The sequence below is a fragment of the Pezoporus flaviventris genome, unplaced genomic scaffold (genome assembly GCF_033815535.1).
Source record: "Pezoporus flaviventris isolate CSIRO_AGI_PZ_B2104156 unplaced genomic scaffold, CSIRO_AGI_Pfla_v1 ptg000097l, whole genome shotgun sequence".
Classification (NCBI taxonomy): domain Eukaryota; kingdom Metazoa; phylum Chordata; class Aves; order Psittaciformes; family Psittacidae; genus Pezoporus; species Pezoporus flaviventris.
This window is the reverse complement of record NW_026892645.1, coordinates 5,636,234-5,661,453: the sequence shown is the minus strand read 5'-3', so window position 1 is coordinate 5,661,453 and position 25,220 is coordinate 5,636,234. Positions and strand designations below refer to the sequence as shown.

Genomic DNA, 25,220 nt, shown 5'->3' with positions numbered 1-25,220 from the left:
TATTAAACCCCCTTTGTCAAACTATCATTTGAGTTTTCCCCAGAGGGCTCTGACAGAGTCCAGGGAACACAGAAACCTGCCTATGCTGCTGCCAGTTCCTTCCTGTGGCCTCTATGTAGCCTAATGGAGAGGTTGCAATTGGAAAGCCCAGCAAGCTTTGTGCTCCTCTGGGGTTAGCTCCTTGGCAGCCAAATCTGGGGCTTTGAGACACCTCCGAGCCATATGGGAAAACTACCTTGGAATAAGCAGCCAAGAGTCTAAGTTGTGCCCGCCTCAAGACTCAGTGGCAGCTGACAGTGAGAGGACTCTCAAAACAGGGAACAATGAGGCTTCCAAGTGCTGAGTGATCAGCAGCACAGGGCACTTGTTTCACGAGAGATGTCAAATCTTGGGCATGTATTTTGAATGCTAAACAAAGCTGCTCAGTGTTCATCCAACGTGATTTAAAGAATAAAATGAGAATGACTTCAAAGTGCTTTTTCCATTTTTTTAAATAAAAAAAAAACTGCTGAGAAAATGCAAGCTGTCTCAGGGTCTGTCTTTCCCCTTTGCAAACACTCCTTTTTGGTGGTGGTGGTATCACGAAGCTGTCAAGACAAACTATCTGCTCTGAGAACTTGGATTTAATGAAGCACCTTTCTGACATGCTCAGTCCTGTGAGCTGCAGAGTTCCAGGCACTGCTACAGAAATCTTTGGCCTCTGTGATGCTCAGTGCACAACCTACTTTAAACTAAGCCCAAGCCAAGCATCCCTATATTCTTGGTTAATTGCCAGACCAATTAGTACCTTGACTAAGATTAGGTTCCAATCCTGTTCTACTCAGAACTGGGATTATCCTGATGAAACTCTCACTCTACCCTTGCAGCAATACCCTGTCCACAATCCTGTCAGTTCTCAAGGAGTAGTGTGATAAGTCTGTTAACTCATTAACACCTCCAGCTTACAGGAGACTTGGCTTCCATCCTCTTGAGCAGCCTCAGGCCCCACGCTCTGGGAAGTTATTCTGCAGTTTCTGTTTTGCTTTCCTTTCCTGTCAAGCCAGGCTGGCTTTTAGTTCCCACCATGCAGCTCCTGAATGCTGCTGTGTTCTTTCTTCTTGTGCCCACTTTGACGCCAGCTTTGAACCCTCTCAGCACTTCAGTCTTCATGGGGAGTGCTCCTGTCACTTGGCAGCTCCTCTCCCTTCACTCCTGGCTGAAGTGCAGTCTCCTGCAGTGCTGCAATTTGAAGGACACACTGAACTTCTTGGGTAAGGCAGAGGCACCTTGAGCCAAGTGATGGTCTTTCCCAGGGTGGTGAGGGCTTCCCATTTAATGCCAGCCTCCTTTGGAGTGGCTGTGGGAAGATCAGAGAGACTGTCCACAGTGGTTTTAGAAGGCAAAGACTGTACTAACCTAATTCTGCTTATCCCACAGGTGGTCATGTACCCCGCTTCTCATGGCAGTACTGGAGCATTTTCCTTGCTGGTGTCGGTCTCTATTGCCAGAAGCAGGCTGTCCTGCTTTTGGCTGGGCTAGAGTTAATTTTCTTCCTGGTAGCTGGTACAGTGCTGTTTTTTGATTTAGGATGAGAATAAACTTGATAACACACTGATGTTTTAGCTGTTGCTAAGTACTGTTTATACAAAGTCAAGGACTTCTCATGCTGCCCTGCCAGCGGGAAGGCTGGAAGGGCACAAAAAGCTGGGAGGGAATACAGCAAGGACAGCTGACCTGAACAAGCCAAAGGGATATTCCAAACCACAGAACACCATAGAATCTTTTAGGTAGGAAAGTCCCCCTTTAAGGTCATGGAGTCCAGTCATTTACACTGCCAAGTACACTGCTAAATCATGTCCCTAAATGCAGCATAAGCCTGCTCAATTGATGGTACATAGGTTTGAACGATACCCAGCTTGGATCAAAGGCATCTCAAGCAGTGTTTTGTGGTTTCTCCATCATCCTCCCTATCTTTCTGTGCCTGTCTTGGCTTTGCGGAATTATCAGGCTTTCTTATACCAGGCAAGATGATCCTGCTGGTCATGTTCATTATATAAACTGGGTGAAAAGCTGGTTGAGGGCAGCTGCTCAGGAACTTCCTGGGCATCAGCTGGTGAGTGGTGAGCAACTGCATTGTGCATCACTTGTTTTGTATATTCTAATTCTTTAATTATTATCATTACTGTTGTTATTTTCTTCCTTTTCTGTCCTATTCAACTGTCTTTATCTCAACCCATGAGTTTCGATTCTCTCCCACACCCTGCTGCAGGAGGGACACCGAGAGGTGTGTGCTGCTTAGTTACCGGCTGGGGTTAAACCACGACACAGGCAAAATTCTGGGGGTGAGCTCAAGGCTAAGAGCTAATGAAATAATCCCACAGCTTCTTGAAACGGACACACAGTGATATCCCACACCCTGCTTGGTGGTTGCCTGTAATACATGTTAAATGAGTAGCAATTAGTGGTAAGTCTAGATTCAAACCATGCTGCTTCAATTCCCTGAGACAAGCAGGCTGACAGTCCTCAGTGACTGGGGAAGAAAGGGCTGTTTCACCCTGCCTGCAGGGAGCTGCTGCATGGCCTGAAAAAGAGCTTACAAAACCGTTTAACCATAAACTCTGATCCGGGCACTTGGAATCTCCCTTCCCTTTGTCATGGGATTACAAATATTGCTTCATTTCAGAGCTGGGACACAGACTTCAAAACACATCCTCAGCTGTCGGTGACCTGTGTGCCTCCACGTACTTCATTCAGTATGTCACCTCCTACCTGCTCTGAATCCAGCTGCTTACAAACAGGCTGCTTCCTAGTAATTTAGCCACTGAAACACCAATTGTGGTACTTCTTGAAGAGAACCCAATGCAGCAATAGAAGCACACTTTTCTATACACGTGAGGTATGCTGGATGGCACATCAAACCCTCCAGTAAACCAGAATGTAGCACATGCAGTGAACAAGTCTCTGCAAACACAGCAGGTCTCATCCCAGGACCTTGCAGAGAGCAGCAGCCACAAGACCACTGGGACTCCTGCCTATCTCATACAAACTGCTTGGTTCCCATAAATCCCACCAAGGGTCTGATTCATGGTTCTGTTCCTTGGTTGGATTCTCTGCCAATTCACAATGTTGTCATGGCCGGAGGGCAGCAAACAGTTGTTCTCCCCAATGGCCATTCAGCTGCAACCAAACACAAAGGCATTAATAATACGGTATTTTCTGACCCCTTTTTCCTTCAGTAGATGGAGCAAGAAGTCTTTGGCCAGCACCTCTGTACCCAGGTAATTCTGAGAGCTCTGAGTGCAAATAGGTACTCCAAACGGGGCATGAAACTCCAGATACCAATGGGGACAGAGGAGGAGGAGGCTCATGCTTGTGGCTCGGGACTGGGAGCGCCATTTGCTCCAGCGCCTCACAGGACACAGGCGGGTTGGAGGGAAGGGACAGTCACACAAGATGAGGCCTGCGTGGCTCTAAGTGGGTCACAGGAACATGGTCTGGCTCAGTCTGAGGGGAGCGAGGGAGCCCAGCTGGCCCTGAGGTGACGCAGGAGGTGAGGAGGGCACGAGGATCCTCCACGTCACGGCCCGAGGGTGCTGATGCTGTCACACAGAACCAAGTAGGATGACGCCGCTGCAGCACCTCAATGTCTCTCTTGCAGTGAGGGGCCCAGAGCTGAACACAGGATTCGAGGTGCAGCCTCACCAGTGCCCAGTGCAGGGGCACAATCCCTGCCCTGGCCCTGCTGCTGCACTGGTGCTGGTACAGACCAGGATGCTGCTGGCCTCTTGGCTGCCTGGGCACAAACTGCCTCATGTTCAGCTGCTGTTGACCAACACTCCCAGGTCCTTTTCCCTCGGGCAGTTTTCCAGTTATTCTTTGCCAAACCTGGAGCATTCCATGGGGTTGTTGTGACCCAGGTGCAGGACCTGGCACTTTGCCTTGTTGAACCTCATAGAACTGGCCTCAGCCCGTCGACCCAGCCTGTCCAGATCCCTCTGCAGAACTTCCTGTCCTACAGCAGATCAACATTGTCACCCGGCTTGGTGTCATCTGCAGACTTACTGAGGGTGCACTCGATCCTCTCATCCAGATCCTCCATGAAGACACTAAACAACGCTGGCCCCAATACCCAGCCCCGAGGGACCCCACTAGTGACTAACTAGATGTGACACCGTTCACCACCACTCTTTGGGCTCTGCCGCCCAGCCAGTTTCCCCATACACCTATCCAGGCCATGAGCAGCCAGTTTCTCCAGGAGAACGCTGTGGGAAACAGCATCCAATGCTTTATTAAAGTCCAAATACACAATGTCCACAGCCTCTCCCTCATCAACCAGGCGGCCACCTTGTCATAGAAGGAAATCAGGTTACTTGGGAGAAGAGACCACCACCTCCGCTCTCCATCCTCCTGTGAGGTATCAGAGCGTTAATGTCCCCCCTGAGCCTGTTGTTAGTGTCGCTCCCCTCCGGTCCATCGCAGTCAGGGCAGCGAGTACCGCCCGTGCCCATTACAAAGATGGCGGCGGCGGCTACGGGCAGGGCGGGGATTTCCCGCCCACAGGCGGTGACGGGCGCTGCTGCGGCAAGGCGCGGAGCCGCCATGCTGCGGGTGCTGGGGCTGCTCGGGCTGCTGCTGCCGGGGCTGCTGGCGCTGGAGCCGCTCAGCGTGGGGCTGGCCATCGGCGTGGCCTCGGCGCTCACCGGGTACCTGTCCCACCCCAGGTTCTACTGCAGCTACGTGGAGTGCTGCCCCAGCGCCGGCCGGCGCCTCAACGCTACCGGTACGGTGGGGCCGGGGCGGGGGGAGGCCGCGCTGGGCTTCATAGCCCTGCCAGTAACCGGTCAGTGGTGTGCCTGGCAGTGGCCGTGCCGCGCTGAGCCCCGTGCCCGGCAGTGGCCCTGCTGAGCTCGCCCGGTGTGTGGCCATGACCGGCTCTCGTTGGTGGCCAGGCGATGCTGAGCTCTCCCTCTCCCCACAGCGCTCAAGTTGCAGCTGGACACGAAGCTTTTCGGGCAGCACTTGGCCAAGGAGGTGGTGCTGAAGGCAGTGATGGGCTTCAGCAACAACCCCAGCCCCAAGAAGCCGCTGATGCTGTCCCTCCATGGCTGGGCCGGCACCGGCAAGAACTTCCTCAGCCAGATCCTGGCGGAGCACGTCCACCCTGCCGGCCTGCGCAGCAAGTTCGTCCATCTCTTCCTGGCCACCCTGCACTTCCCTCACCACGACCAAGTCAAGACCTATAAGGTGAGGAGGGACACAAGGTAATCCTGTTAGCTTGTCCCTAAAGGCAGGGGGGTTGTGCTGCGTTACGACCCCCAGGTACCTGGCAGCTGGAGTTGGGTATTTCCAAAGCTGATGCTTCGGAGCAGTGGACGGGGAAATCCCTGCAGGAAGTGAAAGGCACAGAAATATCAGAGGGTCTAAAGTGAGAGCAGTTTCCTAGTGCTGCCCTGTCACTAATGCCATCTGTTGATTTCTGCTGTGCTTGCTGTTAGGAAAGAATCCTGCCTGGCTGGGATCAAGGTAACTTTGTCCATAGCAGCTCCCACGGAGCCGTGTTTTATATTTGTGGCTCAAACAGTGTTGATAACAGAGCTGTGTTTTGGCTTTTATGGAACGGTGCTTGCACAGCCTCAAAGCTTGCTTTGTTTCTGCACTCAAAAGTGAACAAGCTGGGGTGTGCAAGAGATTGGGAAGGGGATGCTGCCACAACAACTTATCCCAGTCAGCCAGAGGGTTATTCCATACCATATGCTCAGCAATCAATACTGGAATAGAAGGAAAAAGTGAGGGATGTTGGTTCCTAACACTGGCTGGTCACTGGTCTGCATGTATGATTCCCTTTGCTTGTCTTTTTCTTCTTTCCATCACCTATCAAACTGTGTTTACCTTGACCCATGATTTTCTCACTTCTGTTCTTTGTTCTCTCTCCCCCATCCTGCTGGGGTACTTGGCTGCTGCTGGGTCAATCCACCCCACATTGTGCAGTGAGAAACTGTAGCTTACATGAGACATTTTTAAGTCACTTCATTCCTTGATATTGGAGAATTCCAGTCTTCATGTTTTAATGCTTGAAGGTACCCAGAAGTGATGTACTGCTAAGTAGGGTTTCTGTATGAAAGACAAAACAGTGATTCAAAACAAACAAAAAGAAGCTTTCTCGTCACAAGACTTCCCATCTAATCTTGGGTTTTGTGTCTTTCCATACATTAAGCAGAAAGAATTAGAAAGTCTTTATGAGCATTTAAAATCAATGTTGGATGTCAAAGGGATCAGTCACAGAGTTTATGGTCCTCTCTTCAGGAAAAAGTATAACCGATGAGCATGGGTTGCTAACATTTGAAAGCATGTCCCTAGTGCCTGTCACATACAAGCAGCTCACAGTACATCTGGAAGAGGCCTCATTTTTCAGTGTTTTTCCACCTCTTCTTCCAGGAACAACTGCAGAACTGGATTCGGGGCAACGTCAGTGCCTGTCCCCACTCTGTCTTCATTTTTGATGAGATGGACAAAATGCATCCAGGTCTCATCGATGCCATCAAGCCATTCTTAGACTATTACGAGCAGGTTGATGGGGTGTCCTACAGGAAAGCTATCTTCATCTTCCTCAGGTCTGTAGCACCTATACAGTCATTTTGAGATCCTGAGCTAAATCTGTGTTTATGGTGATAAAGATGTTTCCATGGGAGCTCATTCAAAGAACAGCAAAAGAACCACTCTGGAGTGAAGACCCTCTCTGTGAAGACACAGGGAAGCACTATGAGCATGGCTTGTGACTGTAGTGAAGCAGGTCTGGTGCCATGCAGCAGACCACTGCAGCATGCAGAGCTTGTGGGCCAGGCCCAGAACACAGATCATACGAGAGTTCACATTTTGGGGAGGTTCTCTTGCATGGGTGCACTGTTTCAGTGTTTTGTTTACATCAGGAAGATGAGCAATGTGGGTAACCAGCTGAAAAAGAAATGCTGCTTCAGCTGTGTCTGTACTTACCACGTTTTCCTTTTGTGAACAGCAATGCAGGTGGTGACTTAATTAATAAAGCAGCTCTTGACTTCTGGGCAAGTGGAAAGCGCAGGGAAGAGATTCAGCTGAAAGACCTGGAGCCCATGTTATCTGTAGGAGTCTTCAATAACAAGAACAGTAAGTCATTGTCCCCAGAAAATGGGAAATTTGTTTTACTCATAACACAGGGCTCATCTCTCTGATCTTCTGCAGCCTACCTTGACCCTGCCCTACTTCCTCTGGGCCCATCTTCCTACAGTGCTCTAGTCCTGCACCCTTTTGGCCCTTCACTCCAGTGAAGTGGCACAGAAGTTGCTCTGCATGCACGCTGAAGGAGAGCAGTGGCACCTGCAAGGTACAGTCAGTCTCATCCCCCCTGCTAATGGGCATCTTTTCTTCCTTAGGCAGTGGCTGAGACAAACTGAATTCAGTTTGCCCTGTAGGTCCTCTCTTATGCAGGTTCAAGTTTAGAGAAACTCCCTCCTATGCTTCTTTTTCTCCCCAGGTGGACTGTGGCACAGCAGCCTCATTGACAGGAACCTCATTGACTACTTTGTCCCCTTCCTACCCCTGGAGCACAAGCATGTGAAGATGTGTGTCAGGGCTGAAATGATAGCCCGTGGCTATGCTGTGGATGAGAACATCGTTCAAGCAGTGGCTGATGAGATGACATTCTTCCCAAAAGAGCAGAAAATCTACTCTGATAAAGGCTGCAAGACTGTACAGGCCAAGCTGGATATTCATGAAGACATTGTGATGAGAGATACAAAAGCCAAGGGTTGAGTACCTGTCAGGACTCCAAAGCATTTCCAGAGCTTTTGGAAATCTATGATTTGCACTTAAGCTTTTTTACTGTTGCAGGGAGTTTGGTGAAATACCAGAGTGTGCTGTGTGGGCTTTTTAACTGCAGTTGTATTTTGTGGTTTGTTCTTTGTTTAAACATAACATAGAATCACAGAATGGTTTGGGTTGGAAGGGACCTTAAAGCTCATCTGGTTCCAACCCCCTGCCACAAGTAGACACCTTCCACTAGACCAGGTTGCTCAAAGCCCTGTTCAACCTGGCACTGAATATCCCACTGTTCGTCTCTGAACTGACTGGTATCCAGATGTTACCCCCTTTAGTTTCCTTTTGATCTAGAGAAAAATTCCAAGTGTGTTACATACATAGCACTGGATACAGTCTCTCCTGCTTTATTCTTCCAAGTGCTAGGATTATTAAGCATTTAATTCCACTAAAACTAGACAAGGGCAAAGGAGAACAGAAATTCTCCCAGGCAGTCGTATTCCCTTCCTTGTACACTGTCTCAGTCACGGGCTAGCGAAATGAAGGAGTGTGTGGTGTGTTTAGGACTATGAGAGTGTCTGAAAGGGTGAACACCTTGATGCATTGCAGGTGGATTGCTGCTTAGACAAAAAGAAATGGTAAAAGAAACTTTATATTCTTTAACTAAGGGAACTGTGTGAATTTGTGTGGTCTTCCTGAGCAGAGGTACCCATATGAGGGATCCCACTGCTACAATGTCCTAGACCAGCCTACTGTTCATAATCAGAGAAACCTCTCATGAGGATCTGACTGTTACAGCTTGTCAGGTGAATCTGCATGTGGGCTTCTGGGGCTGAAGTCTGCAAGATCTTTAGTAGTCACTCCCAGCTGCACCCAGTGGGTAATGCTACTCTCACCTTGCTTGGAAGACTTTCATGGCAGAAGTTACTTTAAAATGTGTACTTTTATGCTGAAGTGCAAGCAACAGCAATAGAAAGCTCCTCCTGGAAAGCCACAGAGAAGGGAGTATGGGAAACTGGAGCAATCCACAATCCCATACCTCTGTAGGTAACTAAGTTTTATATAAGTTTTTAATGTTAAAGAATGACTGTGTGGAAGGGTGGGGAGTTAGGAAGCTTGGAAAGACTGAGTTAACCTACACCCACTGGTAAGGCTGAAGTTTAAAACTGTTGCAAGTTTTAACTCTTTCATCATCACTTGTGGATCAAGTATTGTAATGCAAGACAGAAGTGCCTATCACTTGTTGATTGTAGTGTGTTTTCTAAACTGATATGAGGGATTGGGCTATTTTTGTGCTGCAGCATGTGTTCCCTCACTTGTACTTAAACTCACTTTAAGATACAATGCAGAACTTAACAGTTCTCAATGCTATTAATTCAAATTACAACAGAGAGCTTAGCATTTACACTAAGCATTAACATTTAAAGTGTCAATTGCCTTTTACAGCCCCAGGTGGAGTTTGTCAAATGTTGGCAAACTGCTCACACTGATGCAACCTCCAGAGCCAAAGCTAGGTAGCCATTAACCTTGGGACGTTGGACTCTTGCTTTTCATGGATCATGTTTTGGCTGTTAACTGACTCACATGGTGAATCCAGTTTCAGTTACTCCAAATACAAAATATTTGTATTTCAATTTCAAAACATTAAGTATTACTACTATATAGTTTGAATAAATCTTAAGTCACTTTTCTCTCTTGGTTTAATCATTTTCAGCTAAAGTACTAGTTTTTGCAGTTTTTCAACCAGCTGCACTGCAGCTTCCTATTAAGCTTCCTTAAAAATCTGTTTATAAGAATAGATGAGCAGATAGCCTATTGATATGAAAACATTGACTCATCTGACAGCACAGTAAGGAATTCAGCAGTTAAATACAGCTCAGAAGAAACAAACCTATGAAAAAGCATTGAAGTCTGCTTCATAGTTACTGACAGGTAACTCCTACCTGCCATGCCCTGCAGGACAAATACAACTCAGGTAGCTTGTTTAACCATTCCTCCTCTCTGTGCTGCATCTGGGAAGATGGCATTCAAGCTGGCGCTTCACCTCCCTAGCTGGCAAAAATACGATGGAACTACAGGATAAGCATGGGCCAGAGCATCTGCAGCCTCTCTAGCACTGAAAGAGTCAGTGTGTAAATAACGGCCTAATTCAACTGAGGTACAGCAGTTGGCAACAACTCACACCTCACTGAACAGTCTGTTGTTCACGCTGTTGTGAACCATGTGTTGTGTTGTAACGATGCAGAAGGAGTGTATATGGGAAGCATAAGCTGCCTGGTTCATCAGGACTTTGCACTGTGACTACTCCACTCTGTACACACGACAGCTTGGCCCAGGGCACCAGCAGACGAGTATCTAGGGCCAGGCTGCCCCTGTCAAGAGAGCACTCACTACACTGCTGTATCTTAACCACAACCTCTCATTTTATGAGCACAGGAATGTTCCCTGTAGAAGAAGGTTGAATTAAAGCAGCAGTTGCTTGGACTGGACTTTGGTAAGAACAGAATTCATCTCTGACTGCTCAGCTGCTCTTGCGTGGCCAATGCAGTGTTTCCCTAGGGATAAGACCTTTCCCCTATTTGACATTTTCCTCTTGTCTGATTCAGTTTCAAGTGGCCTGCTCTCCTGGTTTCAACTGGGATAGGGTTAATTTTTGTCTTAGTAACTGGTGCAGTGCTGTGGTTTGGATTTAGTCTGAGAACAATGCTGATAACACACTGATGTTTTAGTTGTTGCTAAGCGGTGCCTGCTCTGTATCAAGGAGTCTCTCATGTTCTGCCAGTGAGAAGGTACACAAGAACACAGGAGGGAGCAGAGCCAGGACAGCTGGCCTGAACTAGCCAAATGGATATGTCATGCCCAGCATATAAAAGAGGAGGGAACCGGCTGGAAACCACTGATCACTGCTCAGGGATTAGCTAGGCATCAATTGGTGAGCAACTGTACTGTGCATCACTTCAGCTATGAAACTCTTCTTATTTCAACCTGTGGGGTTTACCTTGTTCTAGTTCTTTTCCCCATCCCACCAGGGGTGGTGATCAGTGAGCAGCAGTGTGGTACTTAGTTACCAGCTGGGGTTAAACCACGACACCTATTAATAATGTCCAAAGTTACTCAGTCACAGCAAGAAAGAGAATGAGGACCTCAGCTTTGAAACCATACTGTCTAAAGGGGAGAAATAACAACAGGATCATATCTGGGAGTGATTTCAGGCACACAAATTTCATTTACTGAAATGGAGATGCTCCTAACCAGGTCTGCTGTCTTCAAGAATGGAAGAGAGATCAAAGACAGTCTCCACTGTTTCAACATCATTCCTACATGCTCTAGAGTAAGCATCAATCTACCCTAAACCATCTAGAACTATGATATAACAAAAATAATTGCTAGCAATGTATGTCAGATGCTGGTATTGATGCTGCAATGGCACACAAAGCAGAACTAAGAATATTTAATGCTGAAAGAGCCACAATACTGCTTGGTTGAACCACTGTTTTTGATGAGAAGCTATCAGACAGTAATAAAAATTTGTAATTTCCACATCTGCTTTTTTCCATTATTTGCTATAATCAGGACATCAAAGAAATAGATAAATACCTAAGTTCAAAGCACTCATTTGCTGACAAATACCAGGACTGATAATTTGCATATTACACAATTTCAGAGCAGAACTGGACAGTTGGAGTCTTACTGGCCCCTTTTTTCCCCTTGCAGAGAAAACTTCAAGCTGCTGCCCCTGAAAATGTGGGTGGCTTCAATGACAGCCTGCATGGTGTTCAGCCAGGGGTACCACAGTGGGAGCAGGAGATGAGAAGCAGGGTTTGAACTGGTGTCTACAAGTTCATCCTTATGATACTGCTGAGCACACATATACCTAAAAAGTCTGCATCTACAAAACACCTGCAAATGTAATTAGTACCAATGGTCTAGAAGTGCAGTTTCCACTCCAAATTTCCTGTTTCCCTTTAACCAGGTAGCAAAGAGTCACACCTCCTCCTCGTATCTATTCCCTTTGAACTCAAGAAAGGACATACCTATATTCAAGAACAGCTGAACACATCAGCCAGAAACATAGCATGCTCTTCCTCAACAAGTAAGTTTGTGCAAAATCAACATAAACTGCTCAATGGAAAGGACACCAGAAGGTAGCTAAGAAATACACTTATGATGAGAAGAGTTTATTTTGAATAGAAACTGGCATGAAAACAAAAAGTGTCTGCAGTGCTCACACTCAGAAACAAGTCTGACACTTCCTGCAGTTAAGTTCAGTTGACACATTTCACTTTTGGTTTTGGATCTGTCTTCATCCCTGCCTCAAAGACACACAGTATTGCAAGGAAGATGAAAAAGGCAAAACCATGCTAGCTGTCCCCCACATTCTACATGTAGGTGAAAAAACTTCTTTTCCATTTCCTTCATGTAAAATTTCACCTGTACATGTTTCCTGTTAAGATACACCCTTTCCATGCAGCTGACTCACCAGTAAGAAAACAAACCTGAGCTCACCCTTGGGCAATCATGCTGTGAACATCGTTATAGATCAAAACCTAACCAAAACCAGGAACCAACTACACTGATGTGGCAGCCCAGGATTTTAACTTACTCCTTGTAATACTAAATCCACCCTCAGAACACTATTCACATGAAACAGGTTCATATGCTTGGTTTGACACACAGACATAGGAACTTCGATTAAAATTCTCAATATTGTCTAGAGATCATCTACATCAACCCAAAATCCAATTAAAATTAGGCCATAGTCTCATCCTTCTATAGGTGCCAACAGTCTGCAAACGGCTCTGAAGACTGACACATGATCCAAGAGGCGTCTTGAGCGCTGTCAGACACAGACTCCCACATTTACAACACAGTTTGTTCTTACCTTGACAACACAAGGCTGACGTACCTGGGAGCCGTGACTAGTGACAGAATACCAATGCAGAGGCACTGCCACTTATTTACACACCAGGAAGGAAGTAATGTTCCTTTCGTAAAAAAGTGCTTAAAAATGAAATGTCCCAGGTTCTCCACGTTGTGATTAAGTTAAATTTGCTTCTTCACAGGTTGCAACAACAAAGTGTTAGAAGTCATAGTAATAATCCAGCTTGGCATCCACAGTTTTACAGCCTTTATCCGAGTAAATTCTCTCCTCTCTGGGGAAGTAGGTCATCTCGTCCGCTATTCTGCTTAGGATGTCTTCATCCACAGCATAGCCACGGGATTTAATCTCAACCCTGATACACATTTTCACATGTTTGTATTCCAGAGGCAGGAAGGGAACAAAGTAGTCAATGAGATTTCTATCAATCAAGGTGCTGTGCCAAAATCCACCTGCAAAGGGAAAGAGAAAGGAGTTGTTACTCCTCTAATTACACATTACCGTGAGTTGCATGAGAACAAAAGGCGTATTACAACCCTCTGCTACATACCAGTAACAATTCACCTGTGGTTTTAGGACCCTATAATGTACAAGTAAGTCCAAATACAAGCTCATTCTCATGGTAAGCATGGTATGCATAAAGTTTTGGTGATACATATAAATGTGGTCCATTGGAGCTGAATGAATGAATTCTGACGGAATGCCTTTAAGCCCTGCTCCCCAGTGCTAGCCTCATACGTTCCCCTCTCTCACCTAGAGAAGAACTGATTTTTTACCTTTAATCAGCTCTTCCAGACCAGCTTTCTGACTCCTGTTTTTGAGCTTGCATTTAACCTTTTAAAAAAAGTTAGCTTCCAAAGCTAATTTCAGAGCATAATTATGTTAAAACCCCCTTTTTACCAGAAGTCCTGTGCAAGGAAACCTAGGAAGCACTGGACTGCCCACAGCAGGGCTGACATATAAGCTTGCTACTCCTAAACAGCTGTCAGAAGGCTTTTAACAGACTGAGCAAGACAGGCTAAGTGGGCTGGTGGTCAAGGAAGTGGCTTCCCCATAATAAAGTATTTTATAGGTTAAAGATTTATCAGCCCTAGCTCTACTGTCAGGATTTACCTTTGCTTTCCCTTTAGCCCACAAAAATGCACAGCATAGACTTCCCCCAACATATATAATCCAACAGACAGCAAACATTCCGGTATTCAAGGTGTACACAGAGCTTCATGTCATCTCAAGAGCTGACTGTAGGCCCCAAAACTGCACTGTGGCTCCCTGCTGGCCAAAAACTAGAGGCCACATCAAGCAGAAACCATAGCTGTAAAAATACAGCTACATGAAGCGCATCCTTTTTGTTTCTACCACTTCCAAAGCAATCCCTGTTTTACTTACTATTTTTGTTATTGAAGACAGACACAGACAGCGCATTCTGGATATCTGAGAGCTGTATATCTTCCCTTGTCCTCCCATTTCTCCAGAAATCTAGTGCCACCTCTGTTATCTTTTCAGCTCCTGCATTGCTAAGTAAAGAGAAAACAAAGATTGTAGCTGGAGGTAGCTTTAAAAGGCATCAAGTGTACAGAATAGCAAACCTGAGAAGCTACTTCATACCTGAGGAATATGAAGATGGCTTGCCGGTAAGACACCCCATCCAAAAGCTCATAGTAGTCCAGGAATGGCTTGATGGAGTCAATGAGTCCTGCATGCATTTTATCCATTTCATCAAATATGAAGAGTGATCTAGGACAGATGCTCACATTTCCCCGAATCCACGACTGCAACTGGTCCTGTGAGGCACGAAAATGAAAGATGGTGAAAGAGTCTGGGTTGAAGAGATAGAAAATAGCACTTCTGTGTACTGACCTTTGTCCTGAGAGAGTAATTTCAATTGTATCATTTTAACAGCTTTGGCTTCTTGACTAGAGCATGGTTAAAAACTATAAATAAAACTTTTAACAAAATCTCATGCTGGTTCTGAAAAACTTTAAGACACCAAGAGATGGGATGGGACAAGCAGGAAATCTCATTGTGACATAAAACATAGCAAAAATTAAACTGCACAGTAGGACACAGGATGGGCACCACTGAGGAACAGCAACACAAAGCAAAGCCCTGACAAGTAAGGTGATTACCTTTGTCAGCACTTTGATCTAAACATCCTTAGGTGTCAAAGCCACGAGCAATACTGAATTTGCTGCCTGAACAGCACCAGTGAGAAACTGCAGCTGCAGTCACTGGCAGAAGTAGAAATTCTCAGCCCTGTGTTTTAATCATTCATAAGTTTAAATGAAGACAGTTATGAGCCCTTCTTAAAACACAGTACTGCTCATGCTTTATTGTATTTGGAGACTCTCTCACTTAAGTGTTACATTTAAGGTCAACAATGAAGTAACTGGAAAAACAAATAAACAACACCCCCCCCCCCCCCAACCGAAACCCAAAGGGTTGATCTGCAGGCAGATGAAGAACTGCTCTGATCATTTGCAATGATTCATTGGTTTTTTTATATTCACTGTTTACTCAGTCTCTGAACCGCAGCACAGGAAGGTGCCATTGCGTGTACTGTGAATAAGAACCAGTAATTCTCCCTGCTGCCTTGGGCAGCAAGATTCCCAAGTGTATTCACCTTGAAACAAAAGCAGAAAAGGATCCATTTTGTTTTAAAACCGCTCAGTTGCAAGAAGCTGTAAAAAAAGAGGAAACGGGTATTTCCTCCATTTAGAAACCAGGTTTGTAGACAATCCCCTTCTCATTTTTAACATACACAAACCAAACAAGAACATTCAGTACTACAAAAGACAGTGCTGCTCATTCAAACTCTGCTGTTAACAAAGATAGACCCCTTGCCCCCCGAAAACATGCATCTCAGCCACCATTCCACATGACAGCAGCCTATAAGGATGCTGGGGAGGGACTCTTCATTAGGGACTGCAGTGACAGGACAAGGAGTAACGGGTTCAAACTTAAACAGGGGAAGTTTAGATTGGATATAAGGAGGAAATTCTTTCCTGTTAGGGTGGTGAGGCACTGGAATGGGTTGCCCGGGGAAGCTGTGAATGCTCCATCCCTGGGGGTGCTCAAGGCCAGGCTGGACAGAGCCTTGGGTGAGATGTTTTAGTGTGAGGTGTCCCTGCCCATGGCAGGGGGGTTGGAACTGGATGATCTTAAGGTCCTTTCCAACCCTAACTATTCTATGATTCTATGAGATCCACCTGCCTACACAGCCACACTGACACTCACAAACTGACAGAACCGTTCCAAATCCATTCTGTACATTTCTGACAGCAGAATATTTCATCAGGTTTGTTTCACAGCTGGGAAATGGATGCACAGAAAAACTAAATAAAACTGCTCAGCGTGCAGCAAAGCTGAAAAGCACAACCGTGCCTCAGAGAGCAAGCTCCAGCTTGCCATGGTACCTGACACACCTGGAGGTCACCATATCACCTAATCATGGAGACCTGCTGAACCACACTCATGTCAGTCACATCTCTAACCGAAGTACAGCATGAAAATTAACCATAAAGAGAGGCTCAAAACACATACAAAACCCCTTCACATTCACAGGAAAATCAGTCCTGAGGGATGTTAGGATTTACTCAGTTCTGTACAGAAGATTCCAAAACGAGCACACTGCATAAAATAGCATCTACGTTTCTAGTGCTGCTCATGCCATAGCATTTATAATTCCATACAGCAGCCACTGCAGCAGAGCTATGCCCCATGAGTTCCATAGCACCCCCTTACCTTGTAGAGATTGATGCTGTGAGCATGAGGGAAGTGTAAAGTTGCCACGAACTGATGGACGTATTTGCTCTGCAGGCCTCGTTTATAAATGCTTTCGGCGACTATCTTACTGACAAAGTTCTTCCCCGTGCCGGTCCACCCGTGCAAGGAAAGGGCAAGAGGCTTTTTGGCATTGCTGTTGTTCAAGAAGCCCTTCACGGCCTTCACAATCACCTTGCTCACCAGGTGCTGCCCGAACAGCTTCTTGTCCAGGTTCTCCTGCAGAGCTGGATGGGGAGAACATCAGCAGCAGCGAGGAGGGCGCGGGCTCCCCTCAGCTTCTCCCTCCTTTGAGGAGGGTCCCGCACCCACCCGGATCTGAAGCCTGCCAGCCCCGGGCAAAGGGCCGGCCTGAGCTGGAGCCACACGGGCGCTGCCTGGCCCCCGGAGCCTCTGCACCCCTCCATACCCTCCTCGTACCCCACAATGTCCCCTCTCGCCCCCCCCCAGCACCTCCCATCCCGCCCCGGCCCCGCACCGGCGGCGGCGCGCTGGTCGTGCTTCTGGAGGCAGCACTCCCTGAAGTAGCAGTAGAGCCGCGGGTAGGAGATGAAGCCGGTAAGGGCCGAGGCGGCAGCGCCCGCGATCGCCAGCCCCAGGCTGATGGGCTCCACGGCACTCGCAGGCGTAAGGAGCGGCAGCAGCACCAGGGCCGCCCTCAGCGGGCCCCGCCATAGCTTCATGACCGGCCCGGCCCCAACCGCCGCCGCTTCCGCCCCGCAATGCCGCTTCCGCCGCCGCCATGTTGGGTGCGGGTAGAGGCGGGGCTGACGCTGAGGGCGGCCGCCATGTTGGCCGGGCGAACCGTAGTTAAGCTAAATGGCGGCCTCCTGTGGTACACTTGGTTAAACACAGCGCTCAGGGTCGGGCAGAGCAGCAGCGACATCCCTGACCGCCATGGGGGCACAGGGGTAAACTGCAGCATTTACCTGACCTAGAGACCTTCCCCCTCTGGGGCTACCTCACCCCTTATGGAGTCTCCCCTCCTGAGCGATGGGATACGGACCCCTGCACAGCCATGGGATACTGTTATCCCCGACACCCAGAAACCATCAGCGTGTGTCCCAGAAGGAAAAAACACCATTTATGATTGCTTAAAACCATATTTATTATTTGCAAGTTGGAAATCCTGCCTTCACGTTCCACATGCCACACTGGCTGTGGGGCCTCTGCACCAGCCGTCACATTGACCCTGTCCTAACAGCTGAAAATGAGATTTTCCTCCAATTCAAGCTACAACCTGACCCCATTTTCTTCAACAGCTAAAATAAAACTCAGTGAACTGCTACAGAAGTTAAGTCTGCAGGGAACAGAATGATATAAACCAACATAAGTCTCTTACGAAGCTGAATTCAAGCAAAACGGCTTTAGACCTTCCCTTCGTATTTACAAGGCAAACAGCACTGCTGCTTTTAAAGGATTTTAAGAGGGAAAAGGAGTCTGTAAAATCACTAAAAAATGCCAACCATGAAAGCTCATGTTCTTATAAAAGAGGTTTTATAACTGGAAATAAGTTACGTACAAGACTTTACCGACCAAAGAGTTCACAATCACCTGTAAAGTGATTCACTACAAGAGCACAAGAAAAGCTTTGTAGGCAACACCAGCACATGAAGGTAGTGACACTACCCACCTCCATTGCAGGCCATGGACACAGAATCATTTATTAGTGGAAAATCAGCTCAGCTGCAAAGACTTCAATCCACGGTCATCAGTATCGCCTGTTCATCTTCTTGAATTTCTCATAGTGATAATCATCGGTTGCTTTTTCATTGAGGGGACGTTTGCGATTCGGAGGAGATCCTTCAAAAGAAGGAGAAGGCAGTATCATCTCCCTGTCCTTTCACAGGAGACAGTTCCTTAACCCCACCAATTCTCTTATACAGCCCCCTGCTATGTGAAAGGTTATTGCTTCAGCTGTCAATGCTCCCTAACCTTGTACTCCTTGCTATTCCCCCTTTCATCAAACCCTTGTCAGCCAGCTGCGAGGTAGGGGTACATCAAGTGCAATAGATCACTCTGTTTGCCCACTATCTCAGGGCACACAAGAGGAGAGAAGAAGAGTTGTATCATTTCTCTATGCAAGACCCCTGAAGAGTCTGAGATTAGGAACTTACGTTCAGGTTCTGGCCTCTCCGTATCCCCCACTCTCAGTGGACGGGGCTTTGGCTCTTCTTTGTTCCTTCGCACTGGTGCATTTAGCTCCTCATGATAAACTGAAAGAACAAAACCAGCAGATAAGGAGTATTATCTGGAGCAGTGTTATTCAGACAGACGTATTTCTGTGGCATCTGTTACAACTGATCTTAAGCAGAAGCAACAGAACCTCAGAACAAACGCTCTTGTAATTAGTTTCTATGGATAATCAATACATGCAAGATGGGATACAGCAGTTTTCACTATCACTATTTCATCAGAAGCAGCCCAAAGATACTTAATTTCCTTCAGAACATATAAATCTGACTCTAAATCACTCCTGTAAGCACGGTTAGATGCAGCAGAAGGCTGCCTTTCCTCCAGATGGCTGCAGTATGAGCGTCTCTCCCGGAAATGAATTCTCATCTCCTGGCTAGTAAGGTCTACGTTTGCCTGACCACCTGTCTGCTTTGGCAGCCTGCAAAATGGATTCTCTCAATTACAAACCATCATTTATAATCTCACACGAGGCAGGCATTTCCAGCACATAACTTAAAGAGTCCTGAAACTTATGAGGCGGTGTCAGATGGGAGTTCAAGAGCAGCAAGTCCAGCCATGAGTAATACATCCCTCTCCTGGTCAGCGGATGGAAGAAAAAGACCAATCCAGATGGGGTCTATATGAGCATCCCAGAGAAAGGAATCAGACAGCTGCTTGTGCTGATACATCAATTAATTTCTCCTACATCAGACTCTGTCCCAACTGATTGCTTTTCCTTGCAGAGGAGAGGGTCACACCTGGGTCAGGAGAGCTACAAGAGACTTACATCTGTTGTGCTGAACATAGTTAACAGCCATGTTGGTGGGAACAAAGGAAGTTTCGCTGTCTTTCTTTTTGTTCTGCTGCTCTGCCAGCAGCTTGGCCTTGGCCTCTTCAGTTGAGATGATGTTTTTTATTTTTGCACTAAAAGAAAAACAAAGAAAAAGAAAAATCCTATTTAGAAAGGGCAGTAGGCATAGAACTGCCAAGTGGGTGGATCCGAGGGATAATAATAGCACTGCTATGGCATTTGATGTGCTCCTTTGTGAGGAGGCAGCGCTATAGAAACAGACACTTTGTTTCTCTTCCAGGACAGGGCATAAATGGATCCTCCCTAAAATTGCTAGATTCAGGTCACAAAAATTAAGAGCCTGTTGCCACAAATCACGGAGCTGCATTAGAGCCTGTCTCTATGGAGAACATGCTGTGGCAGATACTGCCCTAATCCAGAACAAGACTCAGTCCCACCAGAGAGCCACACCAGGGCTGTGTAATCCAGCCCTACTGCTGCTCTGTCACTCAGCAGTTAGTCATCCTGGCAATTCAGGCCATAACCAGCAGATCTGTGAACTACATACTCAATTCCCAGGTCCACTTCAGGAATGCCGCTCAGCATCTGGTTGGACAGCATCTCCTCAGTCTTCTTGGCAGAGGAGACACGGATGTTCTCTGGCAGCTCATAGAGAGAATCCTCGGCATTCTTAAGCTTCACCTTCTGCTCCTCATTCTCTACAATTCCTTTTCTCTTCTTCAACTCAGTCTCAATGTACTTCATCCTAAACAGCAGCACACAAGGGACGATATTTAATCCTGTTTTCTGTAGTCTGTCGCAGCGCTGCCGAGTACAGCTGCATCCCTGGCCTGATAGCTAGGATAAAGGAAAGAATAATCTCTCCCAAAACAACACAGCTAACATCAGCTACAAAACCCAAGATATTTGCTGCTCTATTCAATAAACTATCAGATCCTCCAAGCTCTTTCACAGCCAGAAGAGAAGGCGCCCACCGGTATTAAGTGTTAAACTAGCTGGTTGGCAGTTCCCATCTTTGTCCATGGAAAATCCTTCTCAAGTCTGGTAGCCAGGAGGTGAAAAGGGCAAGTGGAAGTTTCAGTGAGAACTGGGAAGATGTTCTGGGACTGCTCAGAATCCAAGACAAAAAATTAAAGAGTGAAGGGACACCCAACCCTAAATTCAACATCACAGACACATCACAGCACAACTTACATGTCAGCATCTTCATCCCTCCTGTTGGTTTCAGCTGAGAAGGAAGTTCCCAAGTTCAGATCTTCCTCTTCATTAATCCTAAATGGAAACCACAATGCTTAAGAGTTTTGGGGGTTGTTGTTTTGGTTTTTTAACTAATTTGACAAGTTAGGGCAACAGTAATTGGCCAAAGTGCACTATGTTAAACTCTTCGAAGCAAACCAACAACTGGTTACTTCGTTACTAGCTGTCTTTTAATAGTAATCCAGGGAGAGGTCTTCAGAGTTCATATGCACCCACCTGTCCTTGCCTCTTTCTTTCAGCTTCTTCATGTCCACCATTCCCCCCGATTTTATCTTAAATGGATCATCCTGCAAAACAAGAAATAATAAGAAACCCTGAAGCTTCCCTCTAGTTTAATGCTAGTCTTTGAAATCTGGATAAAACCACAGGAAGCATTTAAGTACTGAGCTGGGCCATGAGTCCTACCCCAGGCCAGACCTCCGCAGGGATCAGCTGGATCACACTGATGTTTTCACATCATTACATCTCCACACCGAGGTGATGAAAGAGCCTAGCACTCACCACAAGTGTTGCTTCTTCCTGCAGCTTCTCTCCCACAAGCAGAGCTACAGCGCTAGTGAGGCGGATACAGAAAGTAAACAGAATTCAGTGGAATGGAACATATTACCAACAATGCTGCATTTCTTTATCCTTCTCTAGATCTAGCAGATGGTCTCACACACTGCATCAACGCTAAACTGTCAATGTTCCCAATCCCTCCACATGGATAGAGGAGCTATTACTGTTTTGGAGAGATGAGAATTTAAAGGAGCTTTTAGTGCCTTCCAATGAGTCACCAAAATAAGGAACAAGTTCACTGCTGGTGCACATTTCAATGAGCTCATCAATAGCACTAGATGAGAGGGGAGAGAGGAATTAGGGCGGAGGAGGTGTGAGTGTGTCCAATTTTAAACCATGTGTGCAGTACTGAAGTAATCTGGTGAAAATACATTTAATAGTAAATCCCAATCCTAATCTTTTTTGGCCAGGATACTGAACAGACTTTGCTCACCATAAACTGACCCTGTGCACTTGCACCAAAGTCTTCCCCTTCTCCAGCCTCAGGGCTTTAATGTGGAAACTTCTCCATCAAGAACATGGGATTGGCACTATCTGACATGTAACGATGTCTACTGCCAGGAGGCACGTGGCAAGAGACATATTCACTGTTACATTTCACCCACGGACAAAACCCAACTCCACATCCTTGGTGCCACATCCCTTACCTCACCCCATTAGGTCGCCTTCTGAGGTTCTGAACTTCTTTGGCTTCCTCAAGTTTTAACCTGAGGAAAAAAAAAAAAAATGACTTAGGACTTGATGCTTCAGTCTTAACTAATTAATTCAATTTGACTTTTTTGCAGTTAATACAGAAACTTCTAGACAGACTTTGCTTTAGACTTCTGCATGTCCCATCCCTGGCAGTGTTCAAGGCCAGGTTGGACAGGGCTTGGAACTAGATGAGCTTTAAGGTCCCTTCCAACCAAAACCATTCTGTGATTCTATGATTTTTGTATTGGTGTTCACTTGTCTGGTTACAGACTAGATAGATGTTTTTATTTTACTTTATTTAAACAATTCCATTTATTTAAAGCGATCTGAAAAAAAACCCAAACCCAAACCCACATGGCACCTGCTAGTTATGTCCCTTCAAGATGTCTTCTCAGCTGAGGAAAGAAGCACCCAAATGTTGACAGGCTTTAATAAGATGCCAATATAGGAAGGGTGAGCTGAGGATCCCCCATTTCAGTTGAGTCCCCAGCCAATACTCTCCTTGCAGTAAAGGAGAGGGTCACAACACAAAATGTGGGGCACCTTTCCTCCTTCAATGATCAACACTAGCTTCCCATTTACAGCAGAAGTAGCAGCAGCTCTGAAGTAAATATAACACAGCTGAGAGTTACAGATACATCAGTGCATGGATGACTTAGAAGAAAGTTGACGGTAAATCTAAATATCACGTCTCTCTATAGACTGACGCGCACTCTTGACTTCATCAGATATCCAGACTGATTGAAAGAGCCATCTTTCAGTACCTGCCATTAACTGTATCATAAAATATCTTTCAGACACCAGAAATATTTTGCTTGGAACTCAGAGCACTGAGAACAAGACAGATCACCTCTGAGTGCCGAATTTCAAAAGGCTGGAGTGAAAAGAAGCGAACGCTAGCAGTGATGTGCGATGCCAGCGAGCAGACGGGTGCCAAGCGGCAGCAGAGGGTCTGTCCGTCACCCGTGACAGAGCGCTGCTCTGGGGGGCTCCGGGGCTGGCCCCTCGCAAACGCTTCCCGCTCCCGGTCCGTGGAAAAGGAGGAGACGGACCGAGGCCTCCGGGGGCAGACCTCCGGTCCCCCTCCTGTTCCCGGCAGCATCAGACTCCCGAGGGCGAACCCCAACTCAGTTCGGGGCCCTGGGAGGCAGTGACACAGCGACGTGAGGAGGTAACGGTGTGAGGCGATGCGGTGAAGCTGTAACACGACAGCGCTCCGTGACCGTGCGACGGCGAGACACGGCCGGCCCACCGCCGGCCCCCAGCACCGCTGTGCCCAGCCGGGCTCTCCGCTGACCCACCTGACCTCCTCGGCGACCTGCTCATCCTCTTCCTCCTCCTCGGAGTCCCCCCTCCGCTGGCGGAAGGACTTCTTGGCCGGCATGGCTCCCCGGCACAGCCGCCACACCGCCGCCCGCACCCCACAACAACAACGTCGCGCCGCGATGACGCTAAAGCCCCGAGACGAAGCCGGGCAGCACCGCCCGTCCGCCAGCACCGCGGCCGGCACGATCCGCCGGTCCCGGGAACGCTCCGCTCCGCCGGGCCGGGCCGAGCCCCCCACGTGCCCTCCCGTTGTCTTTCGTGATGAGCTCCCGTGTAAGTCCCAAGTTCTGTTGTTTATCCCGGCAGAGCAGCCCCGCCACGCCGGTGTCTGTCAGGGATGCCAGAAGGGAAACACGCCTTCCGGCCCCCCACTTGTGGAGCCCCTGGGACGGCCCCCTGGGACCTGCAGGCGCAGGGCCGCCACCGCCTCCTCTCCGCCCAACCCCGCTCCGCCCCGCTGCGGCCCGGCCCCCGCTCCGCCCCCGGCCTGCGCGGCCCCTGTCGCTCCGCCGCCGCCGCCTCCCCGCACTGCTCGGGGCGCCGCGGCCCTTCCCCGCATCGGGCCGCAGGGCGCGGCCTACCCGGGGATCCGGCCTGAAGCGCAGCCCCGCGGCGGGGCGGGGGCAGCGGCGCCCCGGGCATCCCGCAGGTGAGAGGGGCCAGGGGGCGGTTGGGCCTCGGGGCCTGTCACGCCTCGGACGTGGTGTTGTGGGGAGGGCGGCCGCGCCGCGCCGCGCCGGGGATGATGCAGCAGCAGTGGCCGAGGGGGCTCTAGGCCGGTCCCCCTGAGGTCCTGCGGTGCCCGGACAGCGGGGCGGTCCTGCAGCCGCCGGGGCCTGGTGGCTGCCCAGGGGTGACAGCGGCATCGCGCCCCCGCGACCCTCGGAGCAGGACCCTGCGGAGCGGCTGGAGGCTCGGCCAGTGACTCGTCCTACCCAGATCTAGCGTGCAGGCATCTTTGTATTGAACTTCACGCACGCTTAACAGCTGCAGCGTCTGTTAGGAGAAGACTTGTATTTTAGGGTCTGTTGTGCTGAGGAGTGACGTAGCAGAGCGAAGGAGGGGTTCCCAAAGGTGTTTTTTTTCTTAAAAGCTAAATTTCTAGGTGTGCTGTCATGTTGTGATCTCTAGTAAAATCTGTGTTAAAACCTGGCCCCCTTTGCCTGTTCTACATAAACCACTCAGATTTCCAATACGTGATGCAGTTCAAACGTTCAGCAAAGAGTCAGAAGTTCCTGGTTCTTCCTTGTTAGTAGGTTAGCTGAGTAAATATTTCTTTCTTCAGTATCTCAAGTATAAAATGTCATTAAGAACTACTGCAGATACTCCTTTATCTTGGTCGGTTATGCAAGATGAGTGAGCAGATCTGTCAGTTGTTGGATGAACAGTGTTGAGATTTTTTTCATTCATACTAAGTTATTTGTCAGAGCATCAGGCTGCATATATCTGAGATTCTTGACAGCTGGCTCTTCCTTTGGTACAAAACCAGTTGATTTAAGGAAAAAAAAAACACAACAAAACCAAGAAATGTGTTAATGTAGACACACTGGGTTTGGCAGCAGTTTAAGCAACTGAAAGTAGGTTGCAGTTACTGTGGAACTGTTCTGACATGTTCATGTACTGTTTCTTCCACAGTGGTGCTTGAGAAAGACAGGCTGAAAGACTTGTTTTAAGGTAACTTCTTTTCCCATCATACACAGTACATTTTGACAAGCACAGATAAACTTTTGACAGTGCTTTTATGAAATTCCCAGTTTCCTGAGTAGCATTAGAGCTGTATGTGCCACCTAAAGCTCTTAGGGCACAGTCGTGGGAAGGTAAGGATTGAATACTTCCTTCTGAACAGTTATGACTCAGACCTTTTCTGATGCATCCAGTCAGGTCTGGGAAGCAGAAAGGAGGTTTTCCTTGGTTTGTTCAGAAAGGGAAGCCCTGGGTGGGAAGATCAGCATCCTAATGCTGGGAAGTTTAAAG

At 47.7% G+C, this 25,220-nt stretch overlaps 3 protein-coding genes across 4 annotated transcripts; 1 reads left to right on the top strand and 2 right to left on the bottom strand.

Moving 5' to 3' along the window:
* The first annotated feature begins 554 nt into the window (after nt 1–554).
* LOC133281428 (torsin-1B-like) lies at nt 555–9,172 on the top strand. Of its 2 annotated transcripts, none has more exons than XM_061477006.1 (5): nt 555–1,250; nt 4,958–5,223; nt 6,415–6,590; nt 6,992–7,119; nt 7,487–9,172. In XM_061477006.1, exons 1-5 carry the CDS (start codon nt 1,064–1,066, stop codon nt 7,762–7,764), a joined length of 1,035 nt encoding a protein of 344 aa, XP_061332990.1. In that variant the 5' UTR covers nt 555–1,063; the 3' UTR covers nt 7,765–9,172. The 2 variants fall into 2 exon arrangements, with proteins under 2 accessions (XP_061332990.1, XP_061332989.1); XM_061477005.1 differs by lacking the exon at nt 555–1,250 and adding an exon at nt 4,469–4,759.
* A 2,752-nt stretch (nt 9,173–11,924) lies between these two features.
* On the bottom strand, nt 11,925–17,152 carry LOC133281196 (torsin-1A-like). Its single transcript, XM_061476475.1, has 5 exons — nt 16,905–17,152; nt 16,388–16,653; nt 14,252–14,427; nt 14,033–14,160; nt 11,925–13,098 (listed from the first exon to the last, which is right to left on the bottom strand). The coding sequence occupies exons 1-5, from the start codon at nt 17,107–17,109 to the stop codon at nt 12,848–12,850; spliced, it is 1,026 nt and encodes a 341-aa protein (XP_061332459.1). The 5' UTR covers nt 17,110–17,152; the 3' UTR covers nt 11,925–12,847.
* A 357-nt stretch (nt 17,153–17,509) lies between these two features.
* On the bottom strand, nt 17,510–23,367 carry CUNH9orf78 (chromosome unknown C9orf78 homolog). Its single transcript, XM_061476700.1, has 9 exons — nt 23,222–23,367; nt 21,875–21,934; nt 21,171–21,222; nt 20,886–20,956; nt 20,607–20,684; nt 19,960–20,157; nt 19,389–19,525; nt 18,544–18,642; nt 17,510–18,229 (listed from the first exon to the last, which is right to left on the bottom strand). The coding sequence occupies exons 1-9, from the start codon at nt 23,302–23,304 to the stop codon at nt 18,138–18,140; spliced, it is 870 nt and encodes a 289-aa protein (XP_061332684.1). The 5' UTR covers nt 23,305–23,367; the 3' UTR covers nt 17,510–18,137.
* Nucleotides 23,368–25,220: the final 1,853 nt, after the last annotated feature.

Coding starts and splice junctions, on each gene's coding strand:
- CUNH9orf78 (XM_061476700.1), bottom strand. CDS start 23,304: ATGCCGGCCAAGAAGTCCTTCCGCCAGCGGAGGGGGGACTCCGAGGAG. Junction 21,935..23,221: donor CAGGTCGCCGAGGAGGTCAG/GTGGGTCAGCGG, acceptor TTTTTTCCTCAG/GTTAAAACTTGAGGAAGCCA. Junction 20,158..20,606: donor AGGGATGAAGATGCTGACAT/GTAAGTTGTGCT, acceptor GCTGCTGTTTAG/GATGAAGTACATTGAGACTG.
- LOC133281196 (XM_061476475.1), bottom strand. CDS start 17,109: ATGAAGCTATGGCGGGGCCCGCTGAGGGCGGCCCTGGTGCTGCTGCCG. Junction 14,161..14,251: donor GCCATCTTCATATTCCTCAG/GTATGAAGTAGC, acceptor CTCTTTACTTAG/CAATGCAGGAGCTGAAAAGA. Junction 13,099..14,032: donor TGTCTTCAATAACAAAAATA/GTAAGTAAAACA, acceptor TTCCCTTTGCAG/GTGGATTTTGGCACAGCACC.
- LOC133281428 (XM_061477005.1), top strand. CDS start 4,495: ATGGCGGCGGCGGCTACGGGCAGGGCGGGGATTTCCCGCCCACAGGCG. Junction 4,760..4,957: donor CCGGCGCCTCAACGCTACCG/GTACGGTGGGGC, acceptor CTCTCCCCACAG/CGCTCAAGTTGCAGCTGGAC. Junction 7,120..7,486: donor AGTCTTCAATAACAAGAACA/GTAAGTCATTGT, acceptor TTTTCTCCCCAG/GTGGACTGTGGCACAGCAGC.